Genomic DNA, 25,279 nt, shown 5'->3' on the forward strand with positions numbered 1-25,279 from the left:
GAGAGTTGGTGGGTGTTGAGGGAGAGGGAGGGTGAGAGAGGGGGGAGAGAGAGAGGGAGAGTGGGTGAGCTAGTGCATACCAAGATACTTTAGTCAACAGAAACGAGTAGGAAGGTGGTGAGAGAGAGAGAGAGAGAGAGAGAGAGAGAGAGAGAGAGAGAGAGAGAGAGAGAGAGAGAGAGAGAGAGAGAGAGAGAGAGAGAGAGAGAGAGAGAGAGAGAGAGAGAGAGAGAGAGAGAGAGAGAGAGGCCTCAAATAGCAGGATCCACGATGCTCTGGAAATAGTCTACCATGCTCTCTCTCTCTCTCTCTCTCTCTCTCTCTCTCTCTCTCTCTCTCTCTCTCTCTCTCTCTCTCTCTCCTCGCTCATTTTTGTTTATTTTACCGCTGAGTCAGACTTTTATAATTTTCTCATATTTCCTTCTCCTTTCCACTTTCCATCTCTTATTCTTTTCTTTCTAGCTTTTTCTTTTTTTTTTTTTTTTGTTAGAATCATATTTTTACTCCTATTTGTTTTTTTCATTTTGTTTTTTGTTCTCATTATTTTCTTTGTTTTCATGTTTTCTGTTAGATTCATTATTATTATTATTTTTTTTTTTCATTTTGACAATTTTTTTTTCATTCGTCTATAGATTTATCTCATTTTGTATTTCTTTATTTTGTCATCCTCAGAAATACACCAGTCGCAAAAAAAAAAAAAAAAAAAAAAAAAAAAAAAAAAAAACGAAAAAAAAATGCATGAACCAGTCATCGTGCAGGTTTCGAATAGAATCAGCCAATCACGGGAGAGGTAGAGGTTCGTCACAGTTGCTCAGCCAATCACCATCAAGCATCAAGGACAGTGGGGAAAAGGAAGAAAAATGGCGGGAAATCTTTATTTACATCTCCGTCAGTCACCTCATTCGGAAAAAGATGTCATGGTATTTTTTTTTCTCAAAGTGCAAGTTTTTTCGTACCCAGTTTTTGGAAAGTGATTCATATATTTATTGTTTTTATGTTCAACTTTTTTATTTATTTATTCATTTATTTATCTTTTTTTCTCTTCTTACCTGTTCGGTATTGATTAGAATGCACTAAGAACATAACTCAATTCCTGTGTTGCGTTTCTGTTACCTACCATAAAACAAGAACACACACACACACACATAACTAATTATAATGTGTTGCGTGTTTATAAACTTGTGTTTTAAATTAAATAAGATTAAAGTCAAGCATATTTCCTGTCTCGTCTTAAAAAAAAAAAAGTTAGTGTTACCATCATAGAACCAAACGAGAAAAACAATAAACCTTCTGGGGGTTCGTCAGTGTTACCACCTCAGCAGCGGGGAAGGTGTCAGACAGTAACCCTGAGTAAACAGAGAATGCTTACGTCATGCACCTGTTGAGTAAAGACACACCTGGGGAAAGAGGAGGAGGAAGAAGAGGAAGACGAGGGATAGAAGGTGGTAGAAGTGGAAGAGGTGTAGGAGATGGTGGAGGAAGAGAAGGAGGTAGTGATGAAAGAACAGATGGTGTATGAGGTGGTAGTGGAGAAGGTGGAGAAGGAGGAGGATGCGGTGGAGGAGGAAGAGGAGGAAGTGATGCACAAGGCAGTAGAGAAAGAGAAGGTGATGCACAAGGTAGAAGAGGAAGAGAAGGAGGAGGAATGTTACTAGGTAAGGAATAGAAATAGTCTGGTATGTCTTTGAAGAAATAAAACCTCTTTCACTCATCTTGCATAAACACTAAGGGTAAAAAAAGGAAACTACAATTTTTACCTTTCACTCGAACTAAACAGGAAGATAAAATATGTCTACTTATACAAGGTCTGAGTGATACTTTTACTACCTGTTAACATTCTCACCAAAGTTCATTAACGTCAGGTAACATCCTTCTTCCCTGAACAGCTGGGCAGAAATACGAAGGTGCGTTAATTAATTAAGAAAAGACAGATAAACATACATAAGTGGTTTTAGAAAGTTATTGTCAAATTTTAATGGTTAATTCATGGGTTTTGAAAGTTTTACTAAAGCAGAGGAGTGTATGATGGTAGTAGTAGTAGTAGCAACAGCAGCAGCAGCAGCAGCAGCAGCAGCAGCAGCAGCACTAGTAGCCGTAGTAGTAGTAGTAGTAGTAGTAGTAGTAGTAGTAGTAGTAGTTGGCACTGTTATGTAGGCGTTATGTTATTGTGGATACGTTCTTTCCTTCTGTTGCACTCTCTCTCTCTCTCTCTCTCTCTCTCTCTCTCTCTCTCTCTCTCTCTCTCTCTCTCTCTCTCTCTCTCTCTCTCTCTCTCTCTCTCTCTCTCTCTCTCTCTCTCTCTCTCTAGGGTGGCAAATGTAATTAAAAAGATAATCATGTTGAGAGGAGTGAGATATTTGCTCTAAGATTCACGTTACCTCGCTTTGGCACCATCGGAGAGAGAGAGAGAGAGAGAGAGAGAGAGAGAGAGAGAGAGAGAGAGAGAGAGAGAGAGAGAGAGGGGAGGGAGGGGCTGTAACATCAAGCAGCAGTAACTGTCCCCCTCTCCCCTCTCTCTTTCCCCTCTCCCTCTCCTCCCCTCAGTGCTCTCCCTTCACTTTTTCCCCCTCTCCCTCCCTCTTCCTTCATAGGTTCTTTTATTATCCCTTCCGCCTTTTCCTTTTCTTTTTAACTTCTCCCATCATTTCTCCATCTCTCACTTATTCCTTCATCTCTCCCTCACTCCTTTTTCTTTTATTCTTTACCTCTTCTTTCCTTCACGTTCCCCTCATTCATTTTCCGTTTCTTCTTTCCAACTCCTTCATTCCTTCATCTCTCCCACATTCCTTTTCCTTCTCTTCCCCTCTCTTTCACTCTCTATTTGCCCTTTGAGAAACTCGATAAAAGTGAACTAATAGCAAATAGATAATGAGGAATGAAGGAATGTGACTATTTTTCATCGTAAATCCTGAGGAAATTAAGAAGAGGTAAGGAAATTCTCTTCACTCTTAATTTTTATTTTACAGATTAAACACTCGTATTTTTTTTTTTTTTTCATTATGTACGAAGAATATCTTTTAATAGATAAAAGGTTTTTCAGATAATTTTCATATTAAAATATTTCAGCTTTGTGTTATTATTAACAGAAATATTATCTGAGATATATTATTATTGGTAACACATATAAATTGAAAGTAGTTACATATTTTTAGTAAAAATAGAAGAGTTGATCCTTTTTTTTTGTGTGTGTGTGTGTGAAAATAGAAGAAAGATTTTTTTAGTGAAGATATATATATATATATATATATATATAGAGAGAGAGAGAGAGAGAGAGAGAGAGAGAGAGAGAGAGAGAGAGAGAGAGAGAGAGAGAGAGAGAGAGAGAGAGAGAGAGTTGAAGAGTGAAAGACGGGGAGTGGCCAGTGGCTAGTGGAAGACTGAAGTTGGTTTCACTTGGTATTTCAATGTTATAAGCATTTGCCATTAAAATTGTTGCTTTTTTGCTCGTTCTCTCATAATGACGATAAAACTAATCGAGAGCCTAGGTGAAATCATAAGTTAACAGGTGGGGAAATTACAAAAAAGGGCTTGATTTGTTATTGTATATCTGCTTCTCTGTAGAATGTTCCATAGAATCACAAAAAATTCTAAAGAAAATGTGCAGTATTTATATTTGTGTCCCCCCTAAAAGAAAATGTAACTTGGGAATATGAAAGAAAACTGACCATTTATGGGGAGACTCACCTGACAACTACCGTAAGCTTGTTAACCGGGATCTTGCATTTCTTACTCATTCGTTACCACCGACAGCTTCTGAACTTTATGAAATCATCCACTGCTTAATAATGATACGCCTTTACTCTAATATTTCTAACGCACTCATTACTACACTTCTACAACCACATCATTCTGTTCCCGTCTTGTAAGATAGCTGTCATTATTAGGAGTTAATAGTACATATGTATGTCTGCCTGTTTGTTTGTCTGTGTGTCTCCCAGTCTGTCTGCCTGTCTGTCCGTTTGTTTGTCTGTCTATCTGTCTGTCCGTCTGGCTGTCTCATGATGGGAATTAAAACCACAATTCTCATTTTTTATCCAATATACATGTAATATTCTTCTGTCATTTTACATTATGTATATTTGTATCATACAACCCTCGTGACATAGAAATATACGTCATTATTCATACAACCAGTTAATTCAAGGTCATTATACACCATCGTAGAGAAGATACATACATACAAGGATTTATACAACACTACGTGTGTGTGTGTGTGTGTGTGTGTGTGTGTGTGTGTGTGTGTGTGTGTGTGTGTGTGTGTGTTGATGACTAGATTATATTCACAGCTTCCTTCACTAAAACACTGCAGTCTTTGTGTGTGTGTGTGTGTGTGTGTGTGTGTGTGTGTGTGTGTGTGTGTGTGTGTGTGTGTGTGTGTGTGTGTATGCGTGTGTGTGTGTGTGTGTGTGTATACTATCAGTGTCAGAAGTAAGCCCTGATAACTACTGAAGTGATTGTTATGGAGTAAAATACGAGAAAACTAATATATATATATATATATATATATATATATATATATATATATATATATATATATATATATATATATATATATATATATATATACATACAACCCATAATGACAATGTGTATAGCATGCAAGAGATCACATCATGGAGAGAAAATAAGAGCGGGAGGAGTTGGTAGAGGACGAGAAAGAAGAGGCGAAGACAGTCAGAAATAGAAAGAAATACCTAATAGACACATAATAATAGGGAGAAAATGAGGGAGAAAGGACTAGTTGATAAAGGAGGAGGAAGAGATGACGAAAACAGAAAAAAAATAGCAAATAGGAATGAATGTGAAAAGTTTGGCCTGTTGATAATATAAGAAAAAAATATATAATTCTTTTAACATACAAAGCACAATGCACTGTTTATCATTATCATTGTCACTTGTGGAAGATTTTTATCATTGAACTGAGACATAACTGGACTCCTTACTCAACACAATGCACTATTTTAGCATCATTATCATTGTCATTGTTACTCCTGTAAGATCTTTAGCATTGCTCTGTGACCCGTATTCAAAAACACTTATGGGCCACACCCCGAATACTTTTAAAAGGCTCTAGTTGAAGTTGTACGAGTTTTAAGAGTGTTTTTACGGTCTTCACTGGCAGATTTATAAGATTTCTACGTTATTAAGAAGAGAAACACTTCAGATTCCTGGTAATTATCTCTGTGGCCTTTGAAAATATTCGTGGTTAGAGAGAGAGCAAAGCATTTCAAAATACCAGGCTATGTGACTGGACTCTCCTTACTGCCCAAACATACCTTGTAATACTATTCATACCAGACAAAGCGATGGATAAACGTAATATACCTAATATTGTCCTCCAGTTACCTGTCGTCATTTTGCTTTCCCGGACATTTCCAGTATATCCCAGTCTTATTAGTCTTGAGTTCTAGTTAGTAAGACACTTGAGGTTCACCAGTCAGCACCACAACACCATAAGAAAGACAGTAAATTCTTCACCAATCATTACTCATAAAACACCATACAATTCTCCTCTCAGAACACTTCACCACTTTCACTAATCAAAGCTCACACAGACAGTAGTTCTGGCGAATCACAACTCAGACACACAACGGCTTCCTTCAATCACAACACAGGATTTCCACCGATAAGCGATGAAGAAGTACAAATTTCCACCAGTAAGAGATGAAGCACAAATTTCGCCCAATAAGTGAAACCAGATTTCCATTAATAGGAGATGAAGAGTCCAGGTTTTCCTCCAATAGGAGATGAGGAAGTCGGGATTTTCACCAAAAGGAGACAAGAAAGCCAGATTTTCCACCAATAGCCGATGAGGAAGCACAAATTTTCACCAGTACGAGATAAGGAACCTTGAATTTCCACCAGTAGGGGGTCTTGTTAGAAATCGAAGCAGGGACTTGTGATGCCATTTGGGTTCAGCTTCTCCCAGACTCGGTACATCCTCTCCGGCCCGATATGGTGACCAGTGAACGCCTGGAGGAGAAAAGTCAAGGTCATTAAGTTCAGCAAACGTGAATACAAGGTCAAGTGAGGTCATGAAAGATCCGTATCAATTTCCAAGCCCTATGTGGTGATCCGGGAACCCTTTCTCACTCCCTCCCCTCTTTCCCCATCCCCTCCTCCCTTCCCCACCTCCCCTTCCCTCCACCCCTTTGCTTCCCCTTCCTTCTCTCCGTCCCTCCGTGACTCACCTGGGCCAAATCACAATCATCCATGACCTTCTCGCCGCAGGTAAAACGCGCGTCGTGTATAGGCGGGTGGGCATTCACTTTCCTGCCGAGGTGTGCTGTTATGTACACGTCCTCAACAGGTATGGGACGTGTTTCCAAGGACGCCTCGTACATCTCCTTGACCAAGTCCCCCGATATGACGTAACCTGTGTGCGGGAGGTTAGGTTAGGTTTCGTTAGGTTAAGGTAGGTTATTGTTAATGCTGAGGTGGTTTTGTTGTTGTTATTATTATTATTATTATTATTATTATTATTATTATTATTATTATTATTATTATTATTATTATTATTATTATTGTTGTTGTTGTTGTTGTTGTTGTTTTTATTCTTGTTGTTGTCATCTTTTCCTCCTCCTCCTGTCATCATCATCATTATGATCATTATCACCTGTCATTACTATTCACGTGTGTGTATGTATGTATGTATGTGTGTGTGTGTGTGTGTGTGTGTGTGTGTGTGTGTGTGTGTGTGTGTGTGTGTGTGTGTGTGTGTGTGTGTGTGTTCATACCTGCCCCGGCGACAAAGGGAGGGTGTGCGGGGGGAGTGGCATTCCAGGCACGGCGTTGACAGGGCGGAAAGCTTTCTTCTGCTTGATACAACCTGAAGGAGAAACAAACATTACACTAACAACCGGATGTCAGGTATCTTGTAGAATTTTGGAGTCTAGAGTTACTAAAGAGTGTTTGTGCTAAATTTCTGTTAGGTAAAGTCTTTGTCTGTTTGTGTCTATTTGTGTTTGGCTTCCTGTCTGTGCTATCTCTCTCTCTCTCTCTCTCTCTCTCTCTCTCTCTCTCTCTCTCTCTCTCTCTCTCTCTCTCTCTCTCTCTCTCTCTCTCTCTCTCTCTCTCTCTCTCTCTCTCTCTCTCTCTCTCTCTCTCTCTCTCTCTCTCTCTCTCTCTCTCTCTCTCTCTCTCTCTCTCTCTCTCTCTCTCTCTCTCTCTCTCTCTCTCTCTCTCTCTCTCTCTCTCTCTCTCTCTCTCTCTCTCTCTCTCTCTCTCTCTCTCTCTCTCTCCTTCCTCCCCTCTCTTCCTCTCACCCTCTTCCCTCCCTCCCCCCCTCCCCCCATAAACACACCTGTAATCCAGCGTGTCTTGGAGGCCTCCTGCAGATAAGTGAGAAGCACAGGCACGTTCACAAAGATATCATCGTCAGTCTTCAGGAGGTACTGGGCTTGGCTGCAGTAGGTGGATGCCCACTTGAGTCCCATCACACTTTTCAGGGTCAGGTTCATATAGGAGTCCACGAAGTCCTCCTGCAGGATGTCCCCGTACGTCCTGAACTCCTCCACCACCTGAGGAAGTTCATTTAACCCTTTCACTTTGACATGCAACAACTCATACCACTAAAAGCAATGTACGGAATTGTTATAAGCATCTGCAAGAGAGGAGATAAAAAGAATGGACTTTGCAATTCCAGGCGAGTTTGTTGGCTGAAAATAGAGATTAAGAAGGGAAGTAAGCAATATTTTGTGTGTGTGTGTGTGTGTGTGTGTGTGTGTGTGTGTGTGTGTGTTAGAGAGAAAAAAAGTAAAAGGAAAAGTGAGAGTGGAGATGAATGAAGGTGGGAGGCTTGTTAGAAAGTGAGTCTAGATAAAAAAAAAAAAAAAAGGAAAGGATTATTTATTTTTTTCATTTTTATTTATTTTATTTTTTTATGTAGTGTAAGGAAGTATATAAGGAAAAAGGCTAATGTTTTTTTTTCCTGAATATAAGGCGAGAGATGGAGAAAAACGATGATTAGGTAAAAAAAAAAAATCATTTACCTCCTCTTACGAGAAAGAAGAGTAAAAGTAAAGCAAAAGATAAAAAGGGAAATGATGATAAAGTGAAAAAAAGAGGGACTTAGATTTACTTGTTACTTTTGAAAAAAGGAAAGATAAGAGGAGAGATGAAGAATGGATAACAAACATACAAAACTAACTAAATAATAAGCCAGATATAAGAAAGAAAGGGCTGCAGAACTCGATGAAGGAGAGAATGTCACAAAGAAGAAAGGGTTATGGCGGGAGAGAAAGAGAGAGAAACCGTAACTATTGTTTGTCATTGTTACTCTGTTGTTATTTACAATGAAAGAAGAGGAGGAAGAGGGAGGAGAGATGGGCCACCTGTTGTCTCCTCTTCTCAGTCTCTTTTATTCCCTCTCATTACTGTATTATATTTTCATCCTCATTCTTTATCACATATTCACCTGTGTTCCTATTCACCTCATTTCCTACCTGTCTTGTTATCTTTGTACACACCTTTCCCCTTCACTCACCTGTCTACCTGTCTATCCATATCAGGTATTCACTCACTCACCTGTTCTTTTTTTCGTTCTCAGTTTTACCTGCACGTTTACCTGATTCTCTACTTTCTTATTAGTCATTAGTTACCCAGGTCTGCACTGAGTTTCGTTTTTTGTTACTTTACTAGTTCTTTGTTATGTTTATCTGGTTTGATCTTTTAATTAGCTAACTTTGTTCCCTTCCTTCTCTTTTGTCTTTTTTTTCTGCTCCTCCTCCTCTTTGCCTTCTACTTTTCCTCCTCTTCCTGTTTTTTTTTTTTTCTCTTCCTCCTCCACCTTCTCTTTTTCCAATTTTTTTTCTTTTTTCTCTTCTTTCTTTTTGTACATGTCTTTCTTTTTTACTCTTCCTTCTCTTTTTTTCTTTTTCCTCCTCTTCCTCCTCCTCCTCCTCCTCCTCCTCTCTTTCTTTCTTTTTTGCTCTTCTTTTTTTTCGTTTTCATCCTCTAACTTTTCCTTTTCATCCTCTTTCTCTTTTTTTTCCATGCTTTTTTTTCCTACTGTTCCCTTGTTTTTGTTTGTTTTTTTCTTCGGAGAACGGTAATTCATATTCACTGTCTACTTTCCCTTTTTTTCATCATTTTCCATTTTCTCCCCATAAATTTCTCCTTTTTCCCTACTTTTCATTTTTTTTCTAAGTGCCTTTAAGTCCATGTGCTCCTATTATCTTTTCTTAATATTTTCTCTTCACCTTTCGTCCCTTCAGTACTTCCATCTATATACCATCTTATATCCTCCTTTCTTTCTTGCTTATCTTGTCCTCACTGCCGTAGTCATGCACCATTTTCTTCTAATACCTTCCCTCCTTCACCTTCCGTTCTTTCAGTATCTTAATCCATGTGCCATATTCTGATATTTTTCCTTCTTTTTCCTCCTCATTTATCATCCCTTACTGTCTCAATCATGTACCATTTTCCTCTAATACCTTCTCTTCTTCACCTTTCGTCCCTCCGCTGTCTCAGCCTCACCTGTCGCCCCACAGTGCCTCACCTGTCACCTCTCACTGTCTCACCTGTCGCCCCTCATTACTTCATCTGTCGCCCCTCACCGCCTCACCTGTTGCACCTCACTGCCTCACCTGTCTCTGAAGCTCACTGTCGTTGGGATTGGCAAGAAGAAACACCAGCTTAGCATTGGACGGGGACAAGGCACTAGTACTTCCCCAGGTATCGCGAATGGCACGCCGTCTCAGGAAGTTTGGCACGGCCGAACTGACCACCACCAATAGCCACACCTGTAGGGACGACACACCTGTTATTACTTGGTGTATGTGTGTGGTAGGAGGATAGAAAATGAGGTGGTTAAAGAGTGTGAATTTTCTTTCTTTTTCTTTTTTTTTTCTAAGTGGTTATTTGTGTTCGATTTTTTTTTTCACATCTCTAATTAATAAGGTGCATTTGTGTTTTAGTTGGAATTGAGTGTTAAATTATTAAATGATGTGCGTTTACTGTGTTTTCTTAGTTATATTTGCCTTTCTCTTTTGTTCTTGTGTATATGTGTTGGTGTTTTCTTTGTTTTTCCATTATATATTTTCTTGTGTGTGTGTGTGTGTGTGTGTGTGTGTGTGTGTGTGTGTGTGTGTGTGTGTGTGTGTTCGTTCCCTCTTTTCCCTAGGCAGGTGTTATGCCTCGTTACACCTGTTGTATTCATCACTACACCTGAGGAACCCAGACAATGACAACCTTTCACTTGTCACGCCCTTACACACACACACACACACACACACACACACACACACACTCTCTCTCTCTCTCTCTCTCTCTCTCTCTCTCTCTCTCTCTCTCTCTCTCTCTCTCTCTCTCTCTCTCTCTCTCTCTCTCTCTCTCTCTCTCTCTCTCTCTCTCTCTCTCTCTCTCTCTCTCTCTCTCTCTCTCTCTCTCTCTCTCTCTCTCTCTCTCTCTCTCTCTCTCTCTCTCTCTCTCTCTCTCTCTCTCTCTCACCTTCTCTTCACCAGCACACAGATTCGCTTTGTTAATCATCATATGGTAATCATGAGGATTCGCAGGCAGCTCCTTGTTCCTTCCTCTCCTCTTGACACTCCTGCCTGCTTCCGCCTGCGCCCTGGCCTCCTCCCCCGTCCCAGCACTCCAGGACTCCTCCGCCACGCCCTCTATCTCCTGCTGTGGTCCCCTGGCAGCCACATACAACAGGAGGCCAAGAGAAATGAAGAACACGTAGGCGAGAAGAGCGGGGAGTCTTGGTTTCCTTGGCATTTTGATGACTCCCTTCCACCTGCTGCCGTTCGTGCTTCTGTGGGAGACGCAGAAGAAGCGGGTTAGGTTAGGTTTCTTAGGTTATGTTGTGTTACGTTTGTTAGGTTAGGTTCTGGCCGGTGCAAGTATAGACAAGTATAGGTAAAGGTAAGGTAAAGTAACGCGGGAGCACATCTGTAGCTTACGTATGAGAGGGTGAGAGTAGGAGGGAGAGAGGCAAGAGAAGGTCACCTGGGTAATGAGATGAATTTGAAAGACCTTTGTTGTTTCCTTTCGACTGTGACTCCTCCTCCTCCTCTTCCACCCCTTCCAGTCCCTCCCTCCTCACATCAGCTAGACCATACCTTCCAATTTCCATCCTCCTGTTTCTCCTCCTCCTCCTCCTCCTCCATACCCACCCATGCCCCGCCGCACTGCCACGCCCTTCCATCACTCTACCACAACTTGACACCGTTCCCACTTACCACATCCTTGAAAATCCACTTTTCTTCCTCCTCTTCCCCCTCCTCTTACTCCACTTTCCCCCTCTCCCCACCTCTTCCTTTCTCTCGCCCTTTTTCCTTATTTTCTTTTCTTCCCTTTTACTTTCCTACTCGCAGTCACTCCCTTCTCTCATTACTACTACTACTACTACTACTACTACTACTACTACTACTACTACTACTACTACTACTACTTCTACTACTACTACTACTACTACTACTACTACTACTACTACTACTACTACTACTACTACCTCTCCTTTTCCTCTCGTTTATTTCTTATTTCCTTTTTTCTCTTTCTATTTTTGTCTTTCTTAGTTCTTTTACTTTTTTTTTTAGCTTATTCTTATCTTCCTTTTGTCTCTTTCTTCTTTCTTCTTTCTTTTCTTGTGTCTTCCATTTCATCCTTTCTCTCTCCTTCCGTCCATTCTTTCCATTCCATTTCTTCCCTTTTATCATTCATATCCATCTCATTACCCCTTCTCCTCCTCCTCCTCCTCCTCCTCCTCCTCCTCCTCCTCCTCCTCCTCCTCCTCCTCCTCCTCCTCCTCTTCCTCCTCTTCATCTATGACCCTGTTCTTATCTTTTATTCATATTTCATTCATGCATTCCTTCCTTCTGCACTCCACACTCTTCTTAAATTAATTTCTTTTCTTCCTCCATTCCTCCCATCTCTCCTCCTTCCTCTCTTTCTTTCCCTCCCTCTGTCTCTCCCTTTCTCTCCCTTTCCTCTCGGTACTTCAAAGAGACAGAATTTCTTGACTATATAATTAAAGTTAGAGCAAATTAACTTTAACAGTAATAGGTAGAAAGTGTATGTGTATGTGTGTGTGTGTGTGTGTGTGTGTGTGTGTGTGTGTGTGTGTGTGTGTGTGTGTGTGTGTATGTGTGTGCCCCTCACGGTCTCTCTAGTGATTTTTTGCGGTGATTGTGAAAGTAAAGACAATTAGATGAAAAAAGTACTATTTTTTCAACTCTTTTTTTCTTTTCTTCTTTCTTTTGTGTGTGAAATTTGAGATGCTTTTTTTTTCCTCTCCCTCGTTGAAGGCTGGATGAAAAGAAAAGAAAAGAGGGAAAAAAAGAAAGTAAGGACGACCAAGAAAATAAATAGAATGACCAGACCCTACACACACACACACACACACACACACACACACACACACACACACACACACACACACACACACACACTAACAGGCTAACCACGTGGCTGTCTGGGTTGACACAGTGGCAATGGTGGCAGTTGTTCAGTTGTTGTTGGGGTGATGGTGGTGGTGATAGTGGTAGTAGTAGTAGTAGTAGTAGTAGTAGTAGTAGAAATGGAAAGTTTATTGCAAAAGGTATCTCTCTCTCTCTCTCTCTCTCTCTCTCTCTCTCTCTCTCTCTCTCTCTCTCTCTCTCTCTCTCTCTCTCTCTCTCTCTCTCTCTCTCTCTCTCTCTCTCTCTCTCTCTCTCTCCCTATCCTCTTTCCTTCCCCTCTCCTTCACTCACCTTCCTTCTTCTCTCCCTTTACCTCCCCTCCCTTGTCCTCCCCTCCCCTCCTCTCTCCACCTTCCATCTATCTTCCCAGTAAGACAAACCCAAAAAAGAGGAAGAGGAGAAAGAAGAGGAGGAGGAGGAAGAGAGTGAAAGTGAACAGGCAACATTAAGGCAGGGGGAGAGGGGGAGAGTATGGAGTTAGTCCCAGAAGGAGTTGAGGGAGAGGGAGAGGGAAGGGAGAGTAACATAGGAGGGCGTGTGTGTGTGGGAGGAAGAGTGGCCTTGGGTGCTGGGAGGGAGAGCTGGAAAGTGTTTAGTAGTAGTAGTAGTAGTAGTAGTAGTAGTTGTTGTTGTTGTTGTTGTTGTGGTGGTGGTGGTGGTGGTGGTGGTGGTGATGGTGGTGGTGGTGGTAGTAGTAGTAGTAGTAGTAGTAGTAGTAGTAGTAGTAGTAGTAGTAGTAGTAGTAGTAAACATTATATCCTAAATTAATCTATATTCCTTTCCTTCCTTCCCTTTTCCTTTCCCTCTTTTCCTTCTCCTCATCTCTTTCCTCCCTCCCTCCCTCCATCCATCCATCCATCCATCCATCCATCCACCCATTCATCCATCCTGCATCCGTATACATTCTAATTAAAACCTCACAGACTTTTTTTTTGTTTGGTCCTCCTTTGTATTCCTTTGTATTCCCTTCCTTCACATTAAACCGCTTATTACAAATAGTCTCCTAAGAACCAACAACAATAATAACAACATCAAAATTTATACTACTACTACTATTTCTATTACTAATACTACTGCTTGTTCTTCTTATGTTTTCCCTCCTCTTCTCTTCTTCACTCAAATAACAAGCATAACAACAAACAGCTCCCTCATTACTCCCAGCCTCACCTGTTTCCGGCAAAGGACGCGCAATTACACCTTAATTACAGGTAGTTTGCATTTTACCTATCTGCCTGTGTGGTTCGTGATTACATTAAGGGTCCGAGAGGTTAGGCAATGTTTCCTTTCACTGAACCTGCTGGCTAGTATGTGTGTGTGTGTGTGTGTGTGTGTGTGTGTGTGTGTGTGTGTGTGTGTGTGTGTGTGTGTGTGTGTGTGTGTGTGTGAAAGGAGGGCAAGAATACATGTGTGCGTGTGTGTGTGTGTGTGTGTGTGTGTGTGTGTGTGTGTGTGTGTGTGTGTGTGTGTATGGAATATTAAACTGCTTATGTGTGTGTGTGTGTGTGTGTGTGTGTGTGTGTGTGTGTGTGTGTGTGTGTGTGTGTGTGTGTGTGTGTGTATGGAATATTAAACTGCTTACTCGTGTGTGTGTGTGTGTGTGTGTGTGTGTGTGTGTGTGTGTGTGTGTGTGTGTGTGCACGTTTGGTTGTATACTATCACCTCAAGAGAGAGAGAGAGAGAGAGAGAGAGAGAGAGAGAGAGAGAGAGAGAGAGAGAGACCACGAAACCTAACCAAACCCGTTCTTCTATAATCAAACACTCGCGAAGACTAAAACTTGGACCAATCAACCAATAAACCACCAGAATAAACAAAACCCTTATAGAAACCTTAAAGAAAACCTTATAGAAACGAAAAAAAAAACAAAGAAAACATAAACAAACGTCTCAACAACTCCCTTAGTCCCTTTTAAAAACGCCGACTTTCAAGCTCCAATAAATCCATTTTCTATGAAGACGAAAGCGGAGAGTAATACAGAGATACAAAAGGTCTCTCTCGTCCCTCACCCCCGCTGTGGACACGTTTTTCTTCTCTAACCAGTCTTGTGCCTCGTTTTTGCCTTAACTGTTCCTATCTTGCTCCTTGTGATCGCATGTGGGTTAGTGGACGGTGAGGTGACTGGCTGGAGTTTGTGTGAGGGAGGGGAAGGAAGAGATGGAGGAAGAATTGGAAGAGGAGGAGTATGTGCGTGTGAGGAAGAGTGTGTGTGAGGGAGGGGAAGGAAGAGTTCGAAGAGGAGTATGTGTGTGTGGAGGAGTGTGTGTGAAGGAACAGAAGGAAAATGAGGAGGGAGAGAGAGAGAGAGAGAGAGAGAGAGAGAGAGAGAGAGAGAGAGAGAGAGAGAGAGAGAGAGAGAGAGAAAGTCTGTGTGCATTTGGGGGGGGGAGAAAAGAAGGAGGAGGAGAGATAATGTGTCCGTGTGTGTGTGTGTATGTCTGCAGGAAGTTTAGACAAAGGCATGTTTTTGTTGGCTTCCTGATGCCTGATTCCATGACGTTTCCTCTTACCAATTCCCCTTATCACTTTCTCCTGTCCCCTTTTCCTCTTTTCATAACTTAGTTCTGTTCCTATTTCCTTTTCTACTTCCCTGACGCCGAGAAAAGTAGCTGTAATTAGCAGAGTGAAAACGACGAAAAATTAAACTCTAATTAGTCCTGGCAATTAACAACTAGTTTTGAAAAGTTTTGAGTTTTCTGTAACCAGTTAGTTTTACAGGTTTTACTTACTTTCCTTTGTTCTGTAATTGCAAGGGATTATGAAAAGGGATAAGAAGTACAGATCTTTTCTGAAGTTCTTGGACTGTTACATTACATTTAACTAATTAATTAATTGTTAGATAGAAAGGATGAAAATAAAAAGCTTTATCTTCATGAATTGTATTTCCTAACTATTTCTACTCGTTCCCAAGTTAGTAGCTTTTGAGAAGACTAACTGTGTTTAACCATAATACTCTTAACTCACTACTTATATAAAATAAGTGTAGAAGTAGAAAGCTTGACTGAAATCCTTATAAATTGTATTTCGCAACCATCTCGACTAGTTTCCAAGCTAGTTAATGACCTTAGGGAAGAGTGATTGTCTTTAACTACACTAGACTAACTACCTGCTGAATATAAAAGAAAGCACTGAAGTAGAAAGCTTGACGAATATCTTTATAAATTGTATTTCCTAACTATCTTAACTCGTTCACAAGTCAGAAAAGAGTGACTACTTAGATACACTATTCTGAAAAAAAGTTTCTGTTGAATTAAATAAAAGGATGGAAGTGAAAAGGGTTAGGCATGATGGCTTCTCGCAGCTTACCTTAATTTCTTATGTTTTTTATGTCTCAGAGGAACTAGAGTAACAATATCCTTGTGAACACTTTTATTTCCCTAAGAAGAATCAATCACAAGGAAATCAAAATCGCAGAATAACAGAAGCAACAGTATCCACCTTAGGTGTCCGTGTGACAGGTGTGTGGGCAGGTAGACAGTCAGGCAGGCACATTAATTGGCCATCACTCCTAAACAAGTTTTTCAAGTTTTTATCACTGTACTTCTCTTATCTCCAGACCTGTAACTTGCTGTGGTGGTAGACGTGAGCTTACCGAGGCTAGTCGTCATAATGATTCATACCTGTATTTTTTTTTTTTTTTAATTTACAGGTGATTTCGTATTTACCTGGATATGTCACGTCAAGGTTAGAATAGTTTATTTGATTTGACGAGAGAGAGAGAGAGAGAGAGAGAGAGAGAGAGAGAGAGAGAGAGAGAGAGAGAGTCTCACACAGTCATTTCTGAAAATAAAATTTGTTTGCAAATCACCTGAGTGTACACTATTCAAGATGCGTGTTTTAGAGAGAGAGAGAGAGAGAGAGAGAGAGAGAGAGAGAGAGAGCCTTTATTACCACTTTACGAGAATTTTAATGTTTTCTCACATTAACACTCATTCCCAAGCAAACATCACACACACACACACACACACACACACACACACACACACACACACACACACACACACACACACACACACACACAGACAGACAGAAAAACAAGAAGCAACATAAGATAAAGACAAATTTGACAAGTGTAGCCAGAATCATACCCCATCCTCCTACACTCCCCCTTAGCAGTGTTGCCACGCCCACGAGACATCACAAAACTGAAGGACAAAGGCATAAACTAACGTCAGACATAACCTGGTATCTCTTCTTGTAAACATTATTATCCCTCACATAGATACTGGAAATTGTTTACCTGTGATGGTGCTTCAAGAGAATGTGTCCTCGGGAAGATTTATTCACTGAAAGCTGAGGAATTGTAATTGTCTATTTCTGATGGGGACAGAAATTTGTTTACCTGTTAGAATGTCTCCTCTCTTTCCTGATAGTAAATACGTAATCATTAGTCTTCATTATTTTTTTACAACAACAACAACTACTACTACTACTACTACTACTACTACTACTACTACTACTACTACTACTACTACTACTACTACTACTACTACGACTACTGCTGCTGTTGCTGCTGCTGCTGCTGCTGCTGCTGCTGCTGCTGCTGCTGCTGCTGCTGCTGATGCTGCTACTACTAGTACTACTACTACTACTACTACTACTACTACTACTACTACTACTACTACTACTACTACTACTACTACTACTACTACTACTACTACTACTACTACTATCAACGACAACAAAAACGACAGCAACAACAATAACAACAACTGTATGCCTGTGTTAATGTTACAAAAGATTATCAAAGGTTTGTCTCTAACACTCATTCCTCTACGATCTCCACACAACATCTGTTTACCCGTCCATACAGCGCCACCAGAAGGGAGAAGACCGCACATAAAGGTTAATAATGATTCCCTCAATCCAGCAACTAATTTCGAACTTAACAATTGATGATAAAAAAAAAAAATCATATTTCTACTTCTTAACAATGAACAATTTTCTCTTAAGTAGTTTCATATTTTGATTTGTCTATTGTTAACTTTTCTTTGTTTTACTCTCCTCCTCCTCCTCCTCCTTCCATCTCTCAACCACACCCTCCATCTTTCTAACGTAAAACAAAGATGTAGTAAATAACTTTCTTTATTATTTGTTTCCGCTTCAGTGTGTGTTTGTCTGTGTGTGTGTGTGTGTGTGTGTGTGTGTGTGTGTGTCTCTTTGCGATTTCATTCCTACTCTTTTGTCAGTCTGTTTGTGATTCCATTTCCATTCTTCTATTTTGAAATATTTATAATCGCTGTTGTTGTTTTGTTCTCTGAATAATAATAATAATAATAATAATAATAATAATAATAATGATAATAATAATGATGATAATAATAATAATAATAATAATAATATTAATAATAATAATAATAATAATAATTTAGGCAACACTTTTATCTTAAAACTTAAATAACCAATCCGAATAATTTTAGACCATTTCACAACTTTACAATTTCATCTTTTCTTCCGTATTCTTACCCCCACACCTCTTAAAACTCTTCAACCACACTTATATTTACCTGCAGATACACCCACATCAACTACACCTTCTCCATTTCTTACCTTTCCTACTCTTACCTTCCTATACCTCTAAAAATCACCTGTGTTTACCTGTAATTACTTCGTCTATTAACACACATACCTACAAATACACACATCTACCTACTTTTTTTTCCAATTACCTTTCCCGCCTTTACCTTTTCTCAAATTACCTGTACGCTCTTTAGAAACCTCCCAAATTCACCTGTGTTTACCTGTAATTACACCTTCGTCTATTGACACCTTTTTTTTTTTTTTACCTACGAATACGCACATCTACCTACACCATTTCCAATTTCTACCCTTCCCACTTACCTGTTCCCAACTTACCTGACTTAGATTCACTCGTGTTTACCTATAATTACTCCTTCGTCTATTTACACCTTTTACCTGCATCTGTGTCTTCCGTTTACACCTTAACCTCTCTGTACCCTTTCTAATATTACCTGTGTTCTCTTCGTTAACTCTAAGTATACCTGCTTTTACCTGTAATTACGAAATGACTGTACTATCTTAGGTATAGAAGGCGTAGTAGTAGTAATAGTAGAAGTAGTAGAGGAGAAGTAGAGGAAGGACGCACCACCACTACCACTTCTACTACTACTACTACTACTACTACTACTACTACTACTACTACTACTGCCACCACGCCTCGTCCCACTCACCTTTCCCTTTCACCTTCCCTACCGCGTCTCCCACCTTTCCCTCGTGACCCCAGACACCCATCCTCCATCTGCCGCCTGTTCTGTCTTCCCTCTCTTCCCTCCCTGCTTCCCGTCGCCTGATTTCCTGGAGTGTCTCGGATGTATGTGGGTTAGAAATGAGACCGTGTATTTTTTTTTTTTTTTATTCATCTCGTATTTAGTGGATTAATTCTTTCTTTTCTGTTTTTTTCTTTTAATCTCTTTCTACTTATTTTTTTCTTTTCTTTTCTTTCATCTATTGCAACTTTTTTTTGGGGGAGGAGGTTTTGTCTTCCTTTTTCTCTCCATCCATGTGTCTCTCGCTTGCCTCTCTTTCCTTCCCTTCATCAGATTCTTTCCTCCATATTTTCCCTCCATTCCTCCAGCTCACCTCGACCTGGTAAAAGACGAACCGATTGCACATCTTCATTTCTCTCTCTCTCTCTCTCTCTCTCTCTCTCTCTCTCTCTCTCTCTCTCTCTCTCTCTCTCTCTCTCTCTCTCTCTCGCTTATTTTGTATCCTTATTGTTAGTTTTAGGTATTTCCTCTTGTTTTTGTTCTCTCTCTCTCTCTCTCTCTCTCTCTCTCTCTCTCTCTCTCTCTCTCTCTCTCTCTCTCTCTCTCTCTCTCTCTCTCTCTCTCTCTCTCTCTCTCTCTCTCTCTCACACACACACACACACACACACACACACACACACACACACACACACACACACACACACACACAGAGAGAGAGAGAGAGAGAGAGAGAGAGAGAGAGAGAGAAACGTACATTGACATAACTGACCTACTCGTAAACGTGCACAGTGGAAGAACACACACACACACACACACACACACACACACACACACAAATAGAGAAGCGAGTAATCAGTGTTACCAAACAGAAAATTGTACTTGTGATACTTGTGTCGGCAGAACTATTTTAGTCCTTAATTGGCATCACTGACTGGCTGATGGTGGTGGTGGTGGTGACATTGATATTAAATGTTAGTTGTGTTGTAGAAATAATGAAAAACTAAATAGATAAATTGTTGTTGTTGTTGGTGATGGTGGTGATGATGATAGTGGTGATGGTGGTAGTGGCGGTGGTGATGGTGGTGACATTGACTTTAAATGTTACTTGTGTAGGTGATGAAAAAAAGAAAAATCTCGTTGTTGCTGTTGTTGATGTTGTTGATGGTGGTGGTGGTGGTGATGGTGACGGGTTGAAAGTTCCTTAAATGGTAAGACAACCACAAAACCTACGTGACTTTCTCCTTTCTCTCTCTCTCTCTCTCTCTCTCTCTCTCTCTCTCTCTCTCTCTCTCTCTCTCTCTCTCTCTCTCTCTCTCTCTCTCTCTCTCTCTCTCTCTCTCTCTCTCTCTCTGTTACTGGGTAGAGAACATCCGGAGAGAGAGAGAGAGAGAGAGAGAGAGAGAGAGAGAGAGAGAGAGAAAAAAAACCTTGAAATCAATGAAGTACTCGTATATCGTGACTTCAAACACTGACCAGCATCTCCTCCTCCTCCTCCTCCTCCTCCTCCTCCTCCTCCTATCTTCCTTATCACCTCTTGACCTCTGTGTCTTTCCTTTCCTCCCTCATTATCATTTGTCTTTCCCTTCAATCCCTCCTCCTCCTCCTCCTCCTCCTCTTCTACTTCTTCCGCTTCTTCTTCTTCTTCTTCTTCTCCTTCTTCTTCTTCTTCTTCTTCTTCTTCTTCTTCTTCTTCTTCTTCTTCTTTGAATTATTCTTATCATTTTGTTTGTTCAGGTGACCAAAATCTCACTCAGTATTTCTCTCTTTCGTTTTTGTTTTCTTTCATTTCTCTCTCTCTCTCTCTCTCTCTCTCTCTCTCTCTCTCTCTCTCTCTCTCTCTCTCTCTCTCTCTCTCTCTCTCTCTCTCTCTCTCTCTAATTATTTCTCTTCTCTTTTTCGGTCAATATGATTATTTTATTTTCATTCATTTTTTTATATTTTTTTTCCTCCATGACTTCTCAGTTCTCTTGTCGTTGTCGCCCTCCTCCTCCTCTTCCTCCTCCTCCTCCTCCCATGTCGTGCTTACTTTGACCTTGTAAACGACCGGAGTTCACCTCCTCCTCCTCCTCCTCCTCCTCCTCCTCCTCCTTCTCCTCCTCCTCCTCCTCCTCCTCCTCCTCTTCCTCCTCCTCCTCCTTTCCACAACCTGCCTCTTCTTCCCATTCCTGAATTTATATTTTTTCTTGAATGTTATTCTTTACGTTTGTTCTCCTTGTTATCTTTAGTTTGCTGTTCCTTGTCCTCTTATTTCTTTTATTTTCTTCCTTCGTACGAATCCTTCTTTGCTTTCTTCCTTCAATTAAAAAAAATTATAAAGATTGAATGTGAGAGGAAGTGAATAAGAACAAAAAGGATTGTAAAAGTTAAAACAATGTGGATGTGAAAGTGAGAGAGAGAGAGAGAGAGAGAGAGAGAGAGAGAGAGAGAGAGAGAGAGAGAGAGAGAGAGAGAGAGAGAATAGAACTAGCTTTACGAGCATCGGGTCAACAGTTATGAGAAGTTTGCTGTATGTGCATGGCCTTGGCACACACACACACACACACACACACACACACACACACACACACACACACATGTTGGGGGTGGTGGTGGTGAAATCTTGGGTGTGGTGTTAAGTTAGTGATGTAAGTCGTGGTGGTTGGCGGTGGTCATCGTAATGGTGGTGATGGTTGTGATAGTAGTAGTGGTGGGTGTTGTGGTGGTGGTGGTGGCGATGGTGGTGGAGAAGATGGTGTTGTCAGTTCCAGTGTGATGAGCAAGAGAGAGAGAGAGAGAGAGAGAGAGAGAGAGCGTAGAATTAATGATATAAGGATTTACGTAATATAAACTGATGAAGAAGAGGAAGAATAAAAAAAAAGATGACAATAATGGTGATGATTAGGAGGGTGAGAAGAAGAAGCAAAGTAACAATTAAAGATGGTGATGATGAAGAGAAAGAAAAGAAGGATGATGATAATAATGATGACAATGACAAAAAAAATGATAATGATGCTTGCTTGATACTCGAATAAAGAAAAATTGTCACTATTTTTAAGCGTGTGAAGAAAGTGTGAAAAAATGGGTAGAAAGTAGAGAGAGAGAGAGAGAGAGAGAGAGAGATGAGAGAGAGTTTGCAAGTGGTCATTGATTACCCCATATGCGATTAAAGTTAGCTCTCACTCACAACTTTCCCTCACCTGAGAGTGAGAGAGAGAGAGAGAGAGAGAGAGAGAGAGAGAGAGAGAGAGAGAGCGAGAGAGAGAGAATGGAAACAAGTGAAAGCAATTTAATCCTGACTTAAAAGATTAACACACACACACACACACACACACACGCAAATTACAGAGCAGAAAACACTCAAGCACACACACACACACACACACACACACACACACACACACACACACACACACACACACACACACACACACACACGTGCACACAACACACGTACACACAGCGCGCACACAATCACCATAACCTAAATACGTGTGTGTGTGTGTGTGTGTTGTGTGTGTGTGTGTGTGTGTGTGTGTGTGTGTGTGTGTGTGTGTGTGTGTGTGCTCGCGTCAGCTGCCGGTAACTGTGTGTGAAAGTAAATGGCTCTCTGGTCAGTACTGCTTGTCTTAGTACGAGTTCGAATCCGCAATACAGTTCTGTTTTAGTACTAGTAGTAGTAGAAGTAGTAGTAGTAGTAGTAATAGTAGTTGTAGTAGTGGAGGGTAACAGTAGAAGTAGAGATGATAAAAGACAGTTACATATAAACAAACCTGTACACAATGAAACACACACACACACACACACACACACACACACACACACACACACACACACACACACACCACACACACACACACACACACACACACAAGCAAATAAACAACAACAAAGACACTCACACAAATTAATAAAGAATAAAGTCAGAAAACATGGACAAGAAACGAACAGAAAGCAACAGAACAGAGTAAACAAGAAAGAAGGAAACAAAAGAACAAACGTAGAACACATTTGCATATCCCACCACCTGCTGCATGAATGTATGAATGAATGAGGGGAAAGAAAGGAGAAATGTAGGTCACTTTTTTCATAAATGATAAGTTAATGAACGGGGCGAAAGAAAATGGAGAAGTGGACACAGTAAGAAAGAAAAAGAATGAAGACAATAATTATTGCGGTGATTATTGATACGAGTGATACAAAGGATTTTTGTTAATTGTTATGACTTTTGGGGATTTCATTACTGTGTGAAATATATGGAAATAGATATATGAATTAGTAAATAAATGGAATAATAATTAATATTAATGATACTTCTAAATCCAGTAAGAAATTAATAAGAATAAACTGCATAAACAACAACAACAATGGCAACAACGACAACAGCATCAAGTGGTAATAACAGCAGCAGCAGCAGCAACAACAGCAACAATAGCAACAACAACAACAACCACAACAATGCCAGCAGCAACAGCAACAACAAATGACAATAACAGCAGCAACAACAATAACAGCAACTACTACTACTACTTTGCTACTACACTACCACCATCACCAACAACAACAACAACAGCAACAACAACAATAAAATATTAACAGTTTCATCACTCACTTTTTTGTATTTTCAGGATCTGACCTAAATATTTTCTTTTGCCTCAAATTACGCCAGACAAACGCACAGAACAAAAGACTCATTAGTTAAGTTTACAAAGATCTTCACTTGTTTTTATAGGAGAGGTTTGGATCATTGAAGACGAGGAGGAGGAGGAAGGACCACAGAGAGAAAAAGGAGGACATGGGATAAGAGGGAAAGAATGAAAAGGAGAAGCAAACATAGAATGAAGGAGAGAGAGGAAGAAATGAGTAATTAGATGGAAAGGAGTAAGGAGGAGGTGAAAGAAATACAAAAGAAAGGCGAAACATGCATAAGGAAGAAGAGAAAGAAAAGCAAAGAGCGTAATGAGAGAAATAGAAACAGAGTGAAGAAGGAATTGAAGGAAAATGAGAAACGAATACAAGCAGAGAGAGAGAGAGAGAGAGAGTGAGAGAGAGAGGAGTAAGAGAGAGAGAGAGAGAGAGAGAGAAGACATTGCAAAACTAGATCAGATTTTTTTTCTCTTACTCAAACAGGTAACCGCCCCCCTCTCCGTTGCCCCCCTCTCCATCAGTGTATTTATTCTTTGTCTCCCTGATCTCAATATCACACGCGGCGAGAGAATATGAGGTTTATATTTTCATCTTTAAATTCCCCAGACTCACTTTCATAAACTGCCCTAGATTCTCTCTCTCTCTCTCTCTCTCTCTCTCTCTCTCTCTCTCTCTCTCTCTCTCTCTCTCTCTCTCTCTCTCGTATTTCTTATTTTCTTATTTATTTATTTATTTTTATTTTTTTTTTGTCATTGGTGTTATTTGCTTATTTTGTTACGTATTTTTTTTCTCTTCTCTCTTCTCTTTTTCTATCCATACCTGTTTTCAATATTTCTTTATCTACTTACATGTTTTCTTCTCCTTCATTATCGTCATTTAGTTATTTTGCTACATAAGTCTCTGTCTTCTTTCTTTTATACACCTGTTATCAATATTTCGTCTATTTTTCAGTTTTCATCGTCTCCTCTGAGGTTAGTTTAAGAAATGTGTCTCTAAAAGTTTTCTCTCAGCAAAAATCTCAAAAAAAAAAAAAAAATCGAGTAGATTGACAAAAAAATTTTCTTACGATCAAACGTTTTGTTACATGTGAATAAACGTTTTTGTGCCACCTGTAACGTTTATTGAGTGAATCATGAACGTCTCTCTCTCTCTCTCTCTCTCTCTCTCTCTCTCTCTCTCTCTCTCTCTCTCTGGCATTTTCAGCATTATTCACTTCGAAACAAAAAAAATACAAATAATTTCTTCTCAACACGTTCAGGAGATTAGCAAGTAAGGGATTAATACTTTAGATTATTACCTGTAGTTGTGTGTGTGTGTGTGTGTGTGTGTGTATGTGTGTGTGTGTGTGTGTGACAGGTGCACCCACGCCATACCTGGTGGAAGGAAGGTGAACGTTCACAAGCCGTGTTAACATCACCACAGTCTAACTTCCACTGGCCTCCCTTCAGTCCTGTCGCTCTACTGAACCCGCCTCCCTCCCTCCCTCCATTCCTCCCTCCCACTCTCTCCCTCCACTCCTCCCTCCCTCGGTCTCTCCACAGTATCCCCAACCCCAGGACCCAAGACTCCTTTCTTCTCCCCCCCCCCCCCACTCTGTACCTTCCAACTTCTCCTCCTCCTCCTCCTCCTCCTCCTCCTCCTCCTCCTCCTCCTCCTCCTCCTCCTCCTACCTTCCTTGCGGCAAGATTCCTACCTCTCTCCTCCTCCTCCTCCGTCTCGTCTGCACAAAATCAAACACACACACACACACACACACACACACACACACACACACACACACACACACACAGGGGGAGGAAGGAGAGAAAAGGAAAACAGAGAACTTAGAGATTTTACTCACTTATAGAAAAGAAGAGGAGAGAGGAAACAGAGGGAGAGAGTGCAGCTGGAGGAAGAAGGAGAGAAAAATGTGCTAATGACGTGGAGGAAAGACTGAACAGTAAAACAGCAAAGCCGAACATTTCCACAACAGTCACTGCCGCAACACATCACCTGGCAACAGAAACGGGCAGGTGTGACCAATATACCTG

At 40.5% G+C, this 25,279-nt stretch overlaps 2 protein-coding genes across 3 annotated transcripts in view; one reads left to right on the forward strand and one right to left on the reverse strand.

Moving 5' to 3' along the window:
• The window catches only part of LOC135091058 (uncharacterized), a 56,437-nt gene that overhangs the window by 26,005 nt on the left and 5,153 nt on the right, over nucleotides 1-25,279 (forward strand). The gene's annotated exons all lie outside the window — the stretch shown is intronic.
• LOC135091057 (beta-1,3-galactosyltransferase 1-like) lies at nucleotides 4,021-24,705 on the reverse strand. The gene is given in 8 exon segments (XM_063988400.1): nucleotides 4,021-5,973; nucleotides 6,192-6,376; nucleotides 6,738-6,773; nucleotides 6,776-6,829; nucleotides 7,304-7,520; nucleotides 9,588-9,743; nucleotides 10,450-10,759; nucleotides 24,623-24,705. Coding segments are annotated over 8 exon segments (1,095 nt in total). The 5' UTR covers nucleotides 24,664-24,705; the 3' UTR covers nucleotides 4,021-5,877.

This window comes from Scylla paramamosain, chromosome 36 (genome assembly GCF_035594125.1).
Source record: "Scylla paramamosain isolate STU-SP2022 chromosome 36, ASM3559412v1, whole genome shotgun sequence".
Classification (NCBI taxonomy): Eukaryota; Metazoa; Arthropoda; class Malacostraca; order Decapoda; family Portunidae; genus Scylla; species Scylla paramamosain.